Source organism: Chlamydotis macqueenii, chromosome 10, assembly GCF_036417535.1.
Source record: "Chlamydotis macqueenii isolate bChlMac1 chromosome 10, bChlMac1.mat, whole genome shotgun sequence".
Lineage (NCBI taxonomy): Eukaryota > Metazoa > Chordata > Aves > Otidiformes > Otididae > Chlamydotis > Chlamydotis macqueenii.
In genome coordinates, this window is record NC_141565.1 from 15,698,862 (window position 1) to 15,716,161 (window position 17,300).

The window sequence follows — 17,300 nt, forward strand, 5'->3', positions numbered from 1 at the left end:
GATATGGTCTTTTGTCTGGGAGGAACAAAGTGGAGTCTGTGGGGCTCTACAGGGCTGACAGCGTCGTTCTGCCAGCGGTTACCCTGTGGTATGGCACATTCACTGTTAAAATGCAGCCCACTCAATTTATTTCATAATTGGTGTTCCATTAGTGAAAAAAATATGGATATTGTCAAAAATACACATAGGCAAATCATAACTCTAAAACAAAACTCTGGAGTCAGTTCTAGCACAGAAGTAAATAAGTTTAACTTAATTTCTAAGTTACTGTTAACATAAATCTATTATTTGAGTGTGTTTTTTTTTTTTTTTAGAAAATAAGTTTTCTTATATCAGTTTTAAACCTTTAAATAGTGTTATAGATCCCTTAGCCACATGCTTCAGCAATAATGAATTTATACTCTTATGTTTCCAGTTTCCTGGGTTTTGTCTCCTAGTGACTGAATAACATTTTTAGCTATATAAATATAATATACCTTTAAGTTGTGTAGTAAATGTTGTATTTAATGCTCCAGTAGTCTCTAAATGCAGTTTTAACTGTTGAACTATATTCTTAAGAAACAGTGTTATTAAAAACAGAATTGTAGAAACTAATTTTATTAGTGGAGGTCTGCAAGTATGTGTGTTATCTCCGAAATCCACACATGCTCCGACATACTGTTATCGCTGTTCCTCTCTCATACGTAGCTGTTACCCAGATCTCTGGCAGCAGATGGCTGGACTATAATGCACTGTTAAACAAATAAAACCATTAGGCGTGTAATACTGCCTGGTAAATGACTGTGTGTTCAAAATGGTTTAAAAAAATTAAATAGAAAATAAAGTTCATTTTTTGAATTCATTTAATGAAATTGGAATGAAATCTAAACCTTTTTCAGAATACATAGAACATCCCCTCTTCTGTTGTGTTCATCATTTGAAGTCAGTCTTTTTTTTTATTACATTCTTGCATCTGGTGTAAGCTAATCAGTCCTAAATCAGTTTTCTAATAGATATTTTCTACAAGTAATCACTTATTTTACATTTATCTTTGTAGGAAGATTTTTGCTTTTGTAATACTCCAGCACAAATTTCTCTATTGCATTATATGCTCTTTTTTTCCTCATTTTCAAATTTGATACGAATGTATTAAAATTATGATTCAACACTAGTGTCATGGCTCTGTAATTAAACTGTTTTTTCAATAATTGTCAGCAGCTGAGAGATGCCATTTTGTCTTTTTGTTTTTAGATATGCCAATATTTGGTCTTTGCCCGGCCTATGATGATTTCTATTTGGTGATGTGTAACCACTGTAATCAGGTCGTAAAACCACAGGCATTTCAATCACATTATGGTAAGTGCTTAACTATTTTTAATAATTAAGGGTGAGGTTAAATCAGGATTAAGCCTGGCAATTTTTTTTTTTTAAATTGATGGTATGTAGATCATTACATTATAAATAACGTGAAAGACTATAACCTGTGTTTAATCATTTTATATACATTATAATGCAGTTACATAAAGATCTTGTTCCTTTTGATTTTTTTAATGCCTTCTAGAAATGCTGCATACATACAGTTCAATTTTGAAATGACATATATAGTGTGTTTCACAGACAGTATGTGTGGTGTGTTTGTGTCTGTGTGTGTCATTTCTCCTTGTGTGTTTATAAGGATTATTTTTACACAGATACTGTTACAGTGTAAACTGTGAGCTTGAGCTAAAAGCTAAACTCACAAATTTTGTTGTAAAACATAGTATGCTTCCAATGGCCGGTAAGCTTGCTTATTTATTTTCAGAAGTATCGGTTTGTATTTGTTTTACCGGTCCGGTGGTTTTGTATATAAACTATGCTAGGAAGCTCTTGTTGTGTTGGTTGGTGTTAGCCAGGGTTTATGGAGGACTGAGAAAAAGTGAAGCGCTACACAAGTTCACGTGCTCAGTTACTTCCTGCAAACCGAACTGGGGCAGGCTGGTGGTTCTTCTTTTCCACACTGCTCTCAAGACTAGAAATTAACCTCAATCAATTTCATGATAATATTTGGATAGGAGGTTTTTTTGTTATTCAGCCTTTTGTTTCCTGAGAAATTCAGGAGATGTTTTCTGACCAAGTGCTAATAAAAAAGGTGGACAGAGCATCTTCTGAACTACTCCTTCCTCCCTCTCCGTGTGCATATTTGTAGGCGTTCTCTTTTTTTCTAGGCCAGTGCACCTTCTGATTGCCTTGGTGTTTAAAAGGATAGAAGATACGGGATATGGGTAGGGAGCCTCTTTGAGAGTTGAGAACAAAGGATAACTTTTATTGCATCTTAAATAATCCAGCCCCTTGGCAAGAAAAGATGTACTGGCTTCTTCTGCTTCCTAGAGATTGGGCAGGGGTCTTCCTATGCTATGCGGAGGGTGACCTTCTTATCCTTTCCACCTCTCACTTGTTTGGTTTTGTTTTATTATGCCTTATGGTTTATACCCTTGCCCTTGCTGCTGGATTCTGCAGTTGTGTCACACAGAGTGACTTGGAGAAGAATCTGAGTAGGTTTTGTCACATAATTCTTTCTAGTTTGCTTGTTATTCTGTGGATGGCAGTACTAATAATTTTTTTTTTATAAACCCCACAATTTTGTGGACATAAGTCTCTGGAGCTGTAGGGAGCCAGTAGAGAAAAAGGACATCAGCTTTTCTTACTCTGGTTGTTAAAGCCTTTGTGTCAGCCAAGAGCAAGTCTGCCCTTTGCCAGTGCGATTCCTCACCTGTCACTGAGTATCAGTTTGGTGTGTCCAGTAAGTCCTTCTAAAAATCATAATAAATTGATTCTGATACTTCAATATAAATCTATAGGATAAACATTCTGTGTTGCATATTGAATCTTCCATCTTGAGGTCAGTAATATGGAGCTGGCTCAGGCTGGTAGTGATGGAGAGCTGTGGCCATATGCAGGCGCTTTGGGTTGTCTTTCTGAAATGAGCAGGTGGTCTCCAAATACTGTCTTGACAAGTGGATATCCATACTGTAGGAACCAGTATTGTAGTTGTTGGCATGACAGCCTTGAGGGCAGATTGAAGAAGCAGTTCAAGAACTGAATGGGTACGGCATTGCTTCTTGACCGTGGACATGAGAACATGGGGTGTTGTAATTAATGCTGCTTGTACCAGTGTTATGTAAGTTAATTCAAGCTCTTCTGTAAGCACTACTTGCAATTTAAAAGGAGCAGAGTGAAGAGGGAACTACAAAATGAAGGTATGGAAAAGATTTTCAGAAACTGAAAGAATAGATACCAATGTAATATTCCCATTCTGTATCACATTGTAGGAGCATGATCTCTAAACATGAAACTTTCTCTGATGTAAACCTTATATCAGTGGCAGATTCATACTCTGAGAAAAATGTGGAAGGAGGGGATGGAAATGACGAGGTTATTCTTAGTATTTCTTAAGCCCATCCTGAACAATGAAGACGCTCGGCAAGAGCTGCGGTGTGCAGAGGAAACAGGCGGAGTCATTCTGATGAGAAAAACAGGCTTGGGTGGGGTGACCGTCATTAAAGGACCTTAGTTTGCCAAACTAATAGCTGCAGAAAGGTACGAAGTCTGACTTGGTGGTTTTGTGTAGCCCTAACTCTCGTTGGTTTTTATGGGTCTTCACATTCTTGAAATCCTTATGTAGCTGTCCCTCGTTTTAGCAAATTGAATGTGAACGCTGATAAATATGGCAGGTGATTGATTACCAGGCAGTGGTGGTGTTTTAGTTTTTTGGGGGTTTTTTTTGGTGGTTTTTTTTTTTTTTTTTTTTTTTGAAACACAGTGTACTTTAGGAGAAGGAAGTTGCTGAAGTCCTCAAAACACATAGCTCTTTTAAAACAAAAACTACACTCTCATGATATCAAGAAAATAAAACGGTATTTGAATTCATCACAGTCAGTTTTCCCTGAATTAGGTCTTTTATTTGTGTCATTATTTCAGGGATTGATAAAGAAGAGATTACTTCAACAAGTTCTGAAAAATTACAGTGTATCGATGAAGCTGTACCTTTGTAATGTGCTTAGGGTCTTTTAAAGTTATTTTTAATTGTTACCAGAGAAATGGTAATCTCTTAAAATATTCTACAACTCCTGGTGGTGTGTGTCACTTGTACTTGGTGTTCTTTTGAAACTTGTCACGTGGAATTTTGTTTTCTGAAGTAGAATACGCTCTTTTAAAATGTCACTTTTGTCAAAGGAAGGCTAAACAAACTATTAGCTAAACCTAATGAGCTGATTAATTTATTCCAAAGCATATTTGTGATTAAACTACTTAACTGGGTAGGCTGAAAGTGCATTGCATGGCATACGCTGGCTTTTTTCCCTGGACCACAGGTAGTCAGAAGTAACTTAAATATAGCCTTGTTCATCAGAATATTTGACCTTTTTAGTAAAATACTTTATTGATACAGATCAGATTATTGTGTGTAACTGTTACTTTTATATTTCATGGGTTTGACAAGAAGAAATATTAATTTTAAATTAAATTCTACATTTTGGGGCAATCTAAGCATGCACTTAGAGTGCGAATTGCTATTTTAATTATTCTGTTGGTGTATAAACTATGGTTGATTTGTGAAATTCAATGACGTATTGGTATACATAACCCCATGTGTAGGTTTGTTTTTAAAAACAATCTAATATAATGAGATATCTGAAGTCTGCTTGTGGTTTTTCTTCTAGCCTGTGTACAGCAGCTGGCTGTCAGTACACTCAAATGGTTTTACCCTCTTGGCGCAGGGTCACAGTGATGCTGGGGGTCTGGCGGGGCAGGAGCAGGCCAGCCAGTCGAGGAGGAGTTGTTTGAAGACAAATCCTCTCTTCTGATAGATCTCAGTTGCTCCATTTGTGGGGCTGGACAAGGGATTTAAGTCCTTTATTGCCAGTATTCTTGCTGCTGCTTTTTGAATGGTTAAGCTTTCATGGTATCAGCATCTTCCTTGGATGGCTCAAGAACAGTGCCGAGGTGAAAGATGGAAAAAAGATATAATGATCAGGTGTTCAATCTCATGGGTGAAGCACTTGAGATTGCTTGCTGTTATGACATAGTCTCAGAAAACATGGTGTTTTTCTCCAGCTGGAGCATTTATCTACACTCTGGATGATAGGGTGCCAGCATCTGCAACTTTCATGCCACATAGACTCTCCCTCTGTTGAAATCAGGTATATTTCTGAAGTCCCTGCACAGTTTCCTCTCTTAATATGTAAATTCTTACAGTCAAAATGACTTTGCTGTCTGTCAAGTTGCTAACTGTCATGCTTCTCAAGAGAGCGGGGATGTGCCTGTGTCCCTTTTGTTTTCTCTCTCTCCTTCCCGTGAAAGCGTGCTACGTATGATTCTTGTGCTGCACTGAGAGGTTGCTCTTGGAGGAAGCCATTGCAACAGTTACTTGAGGTTATTTGTAAAAACCCTGAAGTGAAGTAGTTTTCAGGCCATATGACCTTTCATTGGTGTTTCAGCCGTTCCACAGTTTTCTCACATCTCCCTGTGGTTATCAACCTCCTGTCTGAGCAGAGATGCTTCTCTGCGCCGTCTGGGCTGCTTTGTGGCTCAGAGAGAGGAGATGGCTCAGCAGAGTGGAAGTAGCATCAGTGTAGAGTTCTGGGGTTTCTTCCTTCTAATTTTTCCCAGTTTTTTTTTTTTGCAGAGTTGCTTGTTTCCTGAGTACCTTGGTTTCTGTAAACCCAAAGTGAGGTTAAACTCTCAGCAATAATAGTGAAGGCTACCTGTAAAACTTAAACTGAGAACGCCTGTGAGTCATGTAGTGATTGTGAAAACTGTTAATACAGTGTGTATTGGAAAAAGATGATGATAGTGTGTTGGGCTGTTGAGTCATTAAAAAGCTATGTCGGGTGTTTAGATTAACTTCCATAGGTTTGGCATGCGGTGGCAAAGGTGAGCAATACTGTGAGCTGTGGTTGCTGCTGCTCTGTGAGCTGGTGGGGAATCGCTTAAGCATTTCAGTTTCTGATCAGCACATGTTTAAACCTGAAGTATAGGATTCATAAAGCAGTAGTAATACAGATTTACACACCTTTTGTAGTTTCTAGGAAGTTTTGACTTTGGAATAGAGAAGGTCATCTCATGACCTTATACTCAGCCTGGAGAGACTCCGAGGGGACTCCGAGGGCAGATCCTGGCAATAAGGAGAGAGATGTTCACTTGTGTTACTTGGGTCCATCCTGCACGTCAGTGTAAGGTCTCTTGTGAATCTCCTTCATCTAGTTGTATAACCGTACTCCTTCCTTCCTCAGCCAGTTCTCACACCCACCTTTTGTTAGCAGGTTTACTACTTTGGCTAGTCATAGGGGTTTTTTTTGGTGTTGATGTTAAGTGTTTGGATTCAGAGAGAACATGGTATTTGTGATTTTAATTGGCATAAATGATCCATTAACTATCCCTGCTAATACACTGTTATATTTTAGATGTTTTATCATATGTAATTTAAGTATTACAGTCCCTGCAGCATTACATATTTGGTTTCTTTTGACATACTGTGAACGGAACATAAATTTGTCCTACCCTGTTTCTGTTATCTCAAATTTGGCAGCAGCTAATTGTTCTGAAAAATCTGACATCAGTATGTAATTTTTTAATTTTTCAAAGTTCTGCGGATGTTGCTTGTTTAGAACAGAACAGAGTGAGCGTTTAGCACTCACGTCAAAGATAGTGTCTGTACAACGCAACATTTGAAGCAGATAGGAAAAAGAATGTACTGAGTCTTGTTCCAAAGCCATTCAACCAGAGGACTGGGGGGTTTATTGGTTGGTGGGGTTGTTTTGTTTTGTGCTGGTTTATTTTTTTTCCCCCACCTCATAAGAGATTGCCTGAGCTCATCTATGTTCTGGAGGGATAAGCCTTCATTATGGCCTGCATACTTTTGGCAGCAAGCAATTTGTTTCAGTAATTAAATGTCCACTGTTCACTAATGTCTTTTCAAAGCAATATGAGAATGCTTTATATAAATCATAGGCATTTTCTTGGGTATCAGTAATCTTCTGTAGTAGTCTAATAAGCAAAATAAAACTTGAATATTATGTGGTGTGTCACAGATGTGCTGGAGTAATCTGCTGAGTGTATTGCCAAATGTGCACGGGTGGCATTTGGCGTATTATGGCTCGAGTTAATGTATATGATTTAACAAATTGTCATTGGCAGCTTCGGTTTAAATACACAGCCCTCTCACATTAGTTTGCACAGTCCAGATTCTAGTAGTTGGATCTTAATCTCCGAGTCCAGCAACAATTAGTTTAATTTCTTCTTGGCAGAGATTTTTGAAATTCTGTAGCTCTTGCAAGAATCATCTTAGCATATTCCCAGAAGGGAATGGGCTCAGAGGTCAGCACAGGATTCATTTCAGAAAAAAAAAAAAAAAAACAACAAACAACATTTCAGCTGATTATTTAGTTATTTTTAAATAATGTATCATTAAATAAGAAAGTATTACCACCTGGAAAGAAACTCTGTGAATATATTTCAGCTTTGAAATGTGTACCCCAAAGCCATCAGCTGAGTATCAAATGTGCTAGTTGGGATTTAAAGTCACAAGCAAGCTCTGCTCTGCAGATTTTAAGGAGAGATGAAGTTAGGTGCTGTGGTTAGTTGTAACATCACAAACGGTTCTCGTGCAGAAGGTTATTTTCGTAAGCGTGATGACTGTGGTCTTCATTTATTGCATGAAAGCATAGGGAGTCTGTTTGAGAAGTTGATGGCAGTTTTCTAGTAAAACTTCCTGCTTTTTTGTGGGTACATGAATTTGTCAAGCTCTTGTTGAAGACATAAAGTGATTTTAAGTATCAGCTAACAAAACAGATGATGTTCAGCTTCAGATTTTAAAAAAAGAAATTGTTCAGGTTACTGCTTACCATGTAACTCGTGTTATTCTACCTGCAGCACTGTGCATGCTAAAATATTGCAGACTTAAAATGCTTGGGTGTGCTTTTGGCTTTTCTTACCTTTGGTTAGCGTGAATCAAATTTCATGCTGTTCTGCCCTAACAGAAGACCTACATGCAGAAATTCTTGTGTTTTATTAGTGGTTGAGTAGAGAATATATCTTTTAATTCTGTTCTTATTAAGATGTTGAACTATCTAAAACGAATCTTAACATAAAAAAATTATACAAAGGTTCCATGAAGACCTTGCTCCTTTATAGTGACCTCCTTACTAGGTGTTTGGAGACTGGGACCGACTACTCCCTTTTCAAGGGAAACATTGATGGGGGAAGAACAAGTGGAAAGAAAGAAAAACAAAAATGTTTATCTTTGTGGGAAAAGAGGAAGCAGTGTTGCATTCGCTGTTGCTTACAGAAATAGTTGTTCAACAAGAGGAGGAAAGTGAGTATGTTGATCAGTAGGTTAGAGTAAGACCTAAAGAGAGTAAGTAGTTCTAACAAAAAGTAACTGTTGAGTTTATTGGACTACAGCTTCACCTTGGAAGAAACCAGCTGGGACAGTCACATCAGGTCTACAATTAAAAATGATTGACAGTGACAGTGTTAACTTATCTAAAAGTCAATATTAAGTTTCATCATTCAGAAATAATTTTGAATGATGAAACAGCACATGGAGCAGAGCACAGCTCTCCTAACAGTCACTTCAGATTTTCTACAGGTTCAGGGAAGGCCATTCTGCATCAGCTTAAGTGCTCCACATCCTTGAAAGGTTTCCTTCACTGCTGAAGGGACGCTCTCTAAGGCCTACGCCCCTCCTTCGTGCTGGAGCTTGGCCAGAGGAGGTGGCACGCATTGCTCGGACAGGCCGTGGGCACACAGCGTTTGGCACGCAGCCCTCGGCTGAGTCCAGAAGAACGAAGCTGCAACCTGTTTAAGAGCTGGGGAGGTGAAAGAATCTGAATGGGAATAAAAAAGGGCAGGATTTCTGCTGGTGTGGAGGGAGTTGGGAATGTGTCGGAGCCATTGAGATGTGAACTTGGTGTAGGAGGGTGGAGTTAGAAGTAGTTTAATTTCAAAAGCTAACCACATGCGAATCAATTATTTGTAAGGACTTCCTCGTTTATTTTTGGGGAGAAGTATGTGTTCTCATGAACTGTGCAGATTATTCCAAGAACTGCAAACCTCAGATGAACACCACAGCGCTTCACAACTCCAGGGAGAAATATTCTGGGAAGCTTGTAAAACAATGTTGAGTATTGAACTGTCATGAAGAAAATAATTTGAGTTGTTTTTTGCTTTTTTTTTTTTTCATAGAAGCACATAGTGTCAAGTTGCACAGACTGTACCCTCTCATTCCACCAGCCGACTCTCAAACAGCTGCCACGTTTGGAAGGGAGAGGATTTGCGTGTAGTCTCTTTTTCTCGGCAAGTACAGCTACAGAGGACAGATAGGAAATCTCACCAGTAACCATCAGCTCCGTGACTTTTTTTTTTTTTTGCCAAGACAGCACTGCTCCCAGCACAGAGCTGTGCAGCACCTGGCTGGGGCAGCAGCAGCCAGCCAGCACGGGCAGGAGGACGGCAGCTTTGGCAGGGCTGGTTCAGCACAGCTAGAATTAAGTGGTTTGTATTGAGTGGGTTTGTGTCCGAGGAGGGGAAAGAGAGGACACGAGGGAATAGCTAAAAAGGGAAATGTAAAACAAAGAACTTAAGTAAAAAACATATAAAAAGAAATAGATGAAGACAATAAGGAGGAAGCTAAATAAGGAAGAAAATTACCTTGCAAGAGGGAGAATGAAGTGGGTATGGTGCTGATTTTATTACTCAGTGTTGAAGGGGAAAAGTGGAAGAAATGAGTGGTTTAATAGGGCAAAACAAATAGAAGTTGTTTTTTTTTTTTTCCACTAGTTTTTCCTCTCGATGTTTTGGCAGCAATGCTGTTAGTGTGGTTTGTGTAATGTCATGGCATCCTTGGATTTTGCTCATTTTGGTAGGGGGCGAGGGAGCAACAGTGCATTGTTGTTGAGACGCCTCTCCCGACTGTATCAGGCACTGACCATCAAAGAAAGAGATGGTTATATGCATGCATGTGCGCTTATTAATAGGTCATCTTATGTTTGCTTTCTTATCCATCACTTTTACCCTTTCTTGCTGGACTACTTAAGTTTATTTTTAAATTCTCATTTTTTGTACTCCAAAAAGTTTTGGATTTGTTTTAGAGAGTAGGAGGTGCACAGGATGTACCATGTAGCTTTCACACAGCTTTTGCAGTAAGAGGAACGCTCACCAGTTCTCTACAAGTGGAGAGAAAAGGAAGCAGTTTACTAGCTGGGAGAAAGTTACCTTTGCTGCACCTACATAAAAGCCGTGTTTTGTAGGATTTCTGCATCTGCTGCCTTGGGACAAGTAGGCAGTACTTTGAAAGCGGTGTTCTCGCCTGCGGTGATGGTGCACCGCGTGGTAACCAGGCATGTACGGGAGCCTGGCGCTTTTGGGAACACTTGAGACAGTGTTGTTGTCATCAAATTAGAAGGAACCAATAACATTTTGTTTTTAGGCACAACTACAAAGTATGAAGGCTACCTAATTTTACTTAGGCATTATGTCAAGTAATTTTCACCTTTTATTTATTTACTCACTAATTTTTCCTCATCAGTGTGCGACTTTTTAAAAACAAACTTCCACGTTTGTTTTATTTTGATACTGTTTTGTTTTGTTTTTCCAGGCAATGTGATACACTTAAAAATCTAACATTTGATACACAAAAGTCTAGAAACTGTGTTTTTAAGATATTACCAGAAGAGGGATGTATAACACTTTGATACAATGAAACCTGTAAGTTTATTGATGAATGTCAATAACAGCATGATTAAAATAAGTTTTAAAAAAACTAAAAAATGGCGGGCTGAAATTAACTTTCCAAAGAGCACAATTAATGCCAGCTTTTTAAGCTTCTCATTAGGCTTAATCCAGTTTAACACTAGATAATTATATCCAATGTAAATGGCCTTGAAATCCATTCAGATTCCCATATGTTACGTTGTGTCTACCTGTAACAAAGATTCAAACAGCTTTTCAGTAGCAGCTTTGGATTTGCTCTTGCAGTACCCAGCTCTATAAGAGCTCCATAACAGTGTGAAACTTGAAAACAATTACAAATATCTTTTCAAAAGGTAGAAAATTGCAAACAGAAATAGATAAATATGATGCAAAATTTTACATAAGCCTGTGATACAGCTAGTGATGAAGCAGACCATCATTACCTATCTCAGCCAGCGACTGCTAAAATACTGCCAAACCCTATTACCTGCTATTGATGAAACAGAAACATAATGTGGTGCTTATATAGAAAAATCAATATTTTTACTCTATAATTTATGTAGATGTTCCTCCCGTTGTCGTGCAGCAGGGCAACAGGTTAATCCTTTGAACAGTAGCCAAGTGATGTAGGAGAGAAAGCTATCAGTGTTTCTGATATGTAAACTCCTAATAAATTTTGTCTGTTCTGCTGCCTCATACAACTTTTGCAGGATCTGAGAGCACTGCTGGACACAAAGATTGGAATTACATTTTAACTTGTTTCCCCAGGTTTTATTAGAGAAAGAAGAGCCATCATCAAGAGATTCTTGTCCTCTTTTCTGTTCTCTCTTTCCCAAATAATGAGTTGCCCATGTTGGTATGAAACTCTCACTCTTTACACGGGTTTGTAAAGGATGCAATTAGGCCAGGCTCCCGGAGAGTTGAAGCAGTTCCTACATAACTGAGTTTTTCCTCATTGTTTGGCAAGATTGTCAGAAAATCTTTAACACAATTCTGTATAGAGTAGCTTTTCAAAAGGAAGTCTTCACTTTTAGCCACATCACCTCCTCATGTTTTTACCCCATAGAATTCTCTTCCTCTGCCAAGCAGAGGCTGTATTGTGCCGTGTCCTCTGTGTGTGACCCCGTGGGTTGTGAAGAACCTGTTTGTCGTGTCTGGTGGTGGGAGAAGCCCTAGTTTCTGAGGCGCGTTGTGGCTAATTCTGTGGATTAGGTAAAAGGTGTACCCATTTCAGTATGCCCTTCCACCTGTGAGCCTGAAACTTTCAGGTATTTGTGGATTATTTGTAGAGCTGAATTTGAGCTGATCAGAAGTTTTGTGTGATATCCTTTAGTTTTAAGAGCTGCTCGTTATTGTCTATAGATATGCACATGGAATTCATGGCTCCTTGTCCTTGCTAAAAGGAAAATTGGCTGTCTCTCCTTTGTCACTGTGTGGCTGAAGTCTTCATCTGAGTTCATCGGCTAAGCATTTTGATGTTCTGCTGTATTAGGGTGAACTTCATGAAGTAATTGTTTTCCTTTCTTTCACTTTTCTAAGTTATAATGAGAAACCTTATAGTACTCTGTAAGGTTCTGGCCCTTCTCGTCATTGGGACAGGACTAGCTAGCACTCATTTTCTTCGGTTTCATTTTGGCTTACAGCTTCTGACAAGCCAAACATAACCATGTATGTGCCTGGAAGCATGCCATCTTGGCCCTCTCCTGGCCTCTGAGGTCAAAGGAAAAATTTTTAAACCCCCACAGTTCAGTCCCCTCCCCGTCATAGTGCCATGTACTCTTTGACCAAAGGTCATCATGTGGGTCACAAAGCTAGCCGCCAGCCAGCTTCTGCAAATACCCATGACTGCTTTGATAACCTTAGAAATGGTATAAACTCATATATGTCCATAGTATTGTAAGACTTGATGCTTGCATCTCACTTCTCACAGATGGAGAATCACAACTGGTGTCACTTACATTTAATAGTGGCCAGTTCCTCTCTCAGTCCAGCATCTGCTTTCCAGAGGATCGATCCGTGTTCAGAAGGAGGATGGGTAGTGACCTTTAGGACCATACCTATCACCTTTTTCTGTGATGGCAAGAATGTGCTGGGAAAGCTGGAGGCTTGGCCAATAGTTAGGACGTGCTGAAAACTCTGACAAGCTCCTGGTCTGCTTGCTATTTCCTCTGCCCTGTCCCAGTTGTCCAGGTGGCAGAAGTCTGCAGTAGCTGTGGCTGTACGCTTGAAATCTGATGTACTAGATGTCTCCTTCTGGTTTTAGTCCCTGAAAATGGTGTAAGTCTGTATAGAAGCCTTTGTGCTGTGTGTACACACGTGCTGTATGGGTAGCAGTTATATTTTGTATTTCTGGTGTAAACAAGCACATTGTGGAAGTGGAGTTGATACTAAGGCATAAAATGCTGTCACTTGATTGTGCACCAGCAAGCCTGTCAAATTGGTCCTCTGTATTCAGTCATCCAACTTATTTTGGACTTGCTCCACTTTTCTGAAACCTGAGGAACTTCTAAGCATGCCCACTTGGAAAATAAAAGAAAACAGAAAAGAAAAAAGAAAACTAGAAATCTTGCCTGGTATGTTTGTGTTTTCTGTAGGACGTAAGGCACTCTCCAAAGAGAATACAAATCAGTAACACTACTTTTCATATGATTTTGGTGCTCCCTTCACTAAGGCTGATTTTGTGATGTCCCATAGCCTATGGCAGGGTTCTTTCTGTGCCCCCCCTGTAGCAGCACAGTCAGTTTTCCAAGTAGCTACGCTGGAGTTCTCAATTGATCAACTTCAAGGAGTTTGGTATTGGCACAAGGCTCATCATTCTTTTCCTTCCAGGAAGAATAATAATAGTAGCCAGCAACCAAACAATCTCTTTAAAACAAAATATTTACAACAAAATCATTTTAGACAGTACTAAATGTAAACATAAGCAGGCTGCAGTGTATGCAAGCCCAGCTTATGCAGTGTTGATATCAATCAGATTAAATTTCCTGGAAATCTTTTTTTTTTTTTTCCACCCCAATGTACCCCTCCAAACTTCTAGGAACTGGCAAACTAATCATTACTCCAGCTCATAACCCAATTCTTTGTCATCCCCAGTTGCTCAGGCCTCTGGCCCGTTCCCTGGGATCAAGTCACACTTTAATCCTTGCTGGTCCTCGCTCTGTTCATTGCAAGCTCTGGCACAAGAAGGCTCGTGGTTTGTGAGACTGTCAGGTCTTTGAACGGATGGTTTTACTCTTTGTTACGGAGAGAGCAGATGGTGCGAGGGCTCGAACTGAGTGGTCGGGATTGGGGGAGAGGGCAGGAATGCTTTTCGCAGTGGCAGTGTTAGCTCACACCAGCCAGCCTGGAGTGATTGTGAAATTGGTGCCTGAGATTGCTGAATTTTGAGAAAGGATAAATGAGTTGTTTCATGTGCAGTGCAGATAATGAAGCCTGGTTGTCTGTGGCTTTGTCCTGTGTATTTTGCCATCACTCTCCCCGTTGCAACACCTCCTGCTCTGTGCACATACATAGCTTCAGGTTTCATGTCATGTTTTGCTCTTCTTTTTTTTTTTTTTTTTTTTTTGTCTGCCAGCGTAATAAGTCATACACACGCCACAGCTAGGCTAGAGCGTGCACGTGATGACTGGTCAGTGAAGATCTTCCTGCCTTCCTTCCGTAAGAGCACTGAGAGGTCCTACCTTTGCTGTCTGAATGCTGATTTTAACGCTAATGATAAACCCTACTATCTTTAGGACTTCTGTTGGCAGAGGAGGCAGGAGGGCATGCCACCTCAAATTCAGCTCTCCTCTATTTTGAAATTATAGGTTAACTTTAAGTAAACAGAACACTAAAATGCAGACAAGTGTAAGGAAACACAGTAAAGCTGCATTCATCTCACTTCACAAGACCAGACAAGAAAACGTAAATAAAAGATTAAAAATTCTCTAGCCAATCATACAAACAATTTTCTTGGGAACACAAAATGTGCAGAATACTTCAAGTTGTAGAATTTTCTTTTTTTTTTTTTTTTCATTTCTTAACATTCTGCAGTGCTCATTTCTATTAGGAAGCTACTGGATGTACTATGCACAGTGATAGTATCACACGGTAGAAGTGTTTTCATGTTACCTGTGTTCAGTGAGGAAACAAAGAAAGGAAGGGGGTAATGCTATTTATCTTGAGTACTAGGAAGCAAACTTTCTCCCATTGCAATGGTTTCAACACAATTCAAGTTGTCAGTCTTGGGTAATATTGCAACAGCAAAGACCTGGAAATTGGGTTCTCTGCAGCGGCGCGTATTGAACCGCTTCTCTTCCTCCTGCCCTGCCTGCACTGTCCTTCGGAGCTGGCGTTCAAGCAGGAGTCTCATCACTTCAGCTTCATTCCCCGGGAGCAAGCAGCGTGCGCAGGTGTACGTCCCTTTGTGTATGTAACTACAGCAAGTATTATCACAGCTTGCAAGGCTAATTTTAGGTCTCTGAACTCAAATATTAACTGATGATGTAAGTGTTTATATTAACCAGATATTGTTGGTGTTTTGAAGATTTTTTTTTTAATTGACTTCAGTGTTGATAGAAAATAAAACCTCTTGTGATATTTAGTACCAGGAAAAGGAGTTCAGAATTTCATTGCCTTATATAAGCTTGTTTTCACTACATTAAGTAAAATTAGTTTTGCATTTGTCAGAGTACACTTGCAGGATGTGATTTAACTGTGGCACATGCATCAGTCTGTTTCAAGGTGAAACCTTGTGAGTATTTACTGTATAAAATAGTAAATAAAAACAAACACACAGTTTGAGACAGTTGGCTTATATGATACTGTTATAGAATAGGCAGGCATAAAATCCCATTGCATTCTCTCTTGGCCATTGTGTGCCTTCCCATGGGCCGTTGCCATTTTCTCCCTCTATGAATGTACTGTCATGCCTCTCCCTTCCATTCCAGCTCCTGCCTTGATGCCCAGCTGCTGGGGTTTCTTAGCAGTTGGGTTCTTTGTCTTTGCTCTTACTGAGAAGGAAGACAGCTTTCTACGTTGTTCCATGTGGGAATTAAATTGCCTGATCTTGGTTGGTTTATTTGTGGAACAAGCAACAAAATTGAAGTTACTTGCCCTCTTGGTCCTAAAATAAGAGTAGTCCAAATCAAAGACTAAAGAAAAATAATTTCTAGTTCTTAAGAACACAAATGCATCAGTGCTGGTTCCCCACATAGTAGTTTAGAGTCAAGAATTTTGTGAACCACTAAAATCTGTTGGAGACTTACCCGGTTTTAATTATGGGTGTCAAGTAGAAGAGTGTACAATAGTAACGAATATTCCAAAAACATACATGGCTCTGGTACTAATTTTAGTGATGGAAGGAGATGTGTTTTAAAAAAAGCATAATCCAAGGAGAAGTCTTTGTATTCCTGAGTTGTCCTTAACAATTAATGGGCAGGTGACATGAGCTGTCAGCTTTTCTTTTGCCCTGAATTTCAAGAGGAACTGGTTACTGTCTCGTATTCTGAGTGCACAGACATGGGAAAGTTAGTATTTACTATTTGTGGTTTAGGATTTAGTATTCATTTCTAAGCTTGTTAATGGCAGCAGTAGTCTCCAGGTTTCTGTATGTTCCTTGGAAAAAAAATAAAAATAAAAAAGGGAAAAAACCCAACCCAAACTGCTGAAATGGTGCTCCCTATTTCTGTTTAACCCTGCTTAATAAAAATAAAGTAATATGCTAACACACTGATACCAATACACAAAGGTGTTTGTACAGCCAACTGCCTTTCTTCTTGGCAAACTTTTTATTTTAGTGGAAAAGTTATTTGCTTCACTTGAAAAAATAAATTTGGGTATAATTTTTTAAGTGAGGGAAGACCAGATATTTCAGCTTTCATTATAGTAAATTAAAACGAGCAATAGCTACAAGCTGTTTTTCTATTCTCTTTTTTTTTTTTTTTTTTTTTTTTTTGTTAGCAGAGACACTGTAATTTTTCAAAGTGATTGCTTAGGAAGTGGTCCAGAAATGAGTAATTTGGTAAAAATTAGATTTTAGTATCCGTGTGCTGACTGTGGGTGGAAATCAAACCTTGATGTTCAGACCTCAGAGTCTGGAAATTCAGGCTGTCAAGACCTATCTGGAATTTCAGGACAGTAGATACTGGAGTGAATTTGTGCTGGTGGAGAAGCACACCAGGAGCGTCCTCCGGTGCTCTGCCAGGGTGGCAGGGGCCACGTTCCCCCGGACCACCGACAGCCCAGGGAGCTGCAGCTCTGGGGACGCTCAGTACCCCCGGGCTGGGCGATGCAGCCACAGGGGAACCGTCCCAGCGTGGGGTGGCGAGTGACAAGCACGTTCGCTGGAGGAACCGTCCCAGTGCCGCCGGCATGGGCATAGCACCTCACTTTGGGAATCGCGGAGGGGATTAGCCTTCATCTGCACGGCCTGCCACCATGGCCATGTCTGAAGGGTGCCAGTGCCACCTCTGTGGCTCCTGTTCCCATCATTGACAGCAGACTTGTAGGTGAAGGTGGGGCTCGCCAGAGGCCCCGGGGGCAGCTGTTGGCCACTGGGTGCCTGAGGCTGGCCTGGAGCCCCAGCACCAGTGGTGAGGGGGCCCGGCATGGAT

The 17,300-nt window shown here is 39.9% G+C and overlaps 1 protein-coding gene across 2 annotated transcripts in view; it reads left to right on the forward strand.

Moving 5' to 3' along the window:
• Window positions 1–17,300, forward strand: part of ATXN7 (ataxin 7) — a 62,854-nt gene that overhangs the window by 21,897 nt on the left and 23,657 nt on the right. Inside the window, exon 3 of one of the 2 annotated variants that reach the window (XM_086755385.1) lies at window positions 1,231–1,335. The exons of the other annotated variant lie outside the window; for it this stretch is intronic. Coding sequence (XP_086611511.1) covers window positions 1,231–1,335 — 105 coding nt within the window. The remainder of the gene's footprint in view (window positions 1–1,230; window positions 1,336–17,300) is intronic. 2 annotated transcript variants of the gene reach the window in all.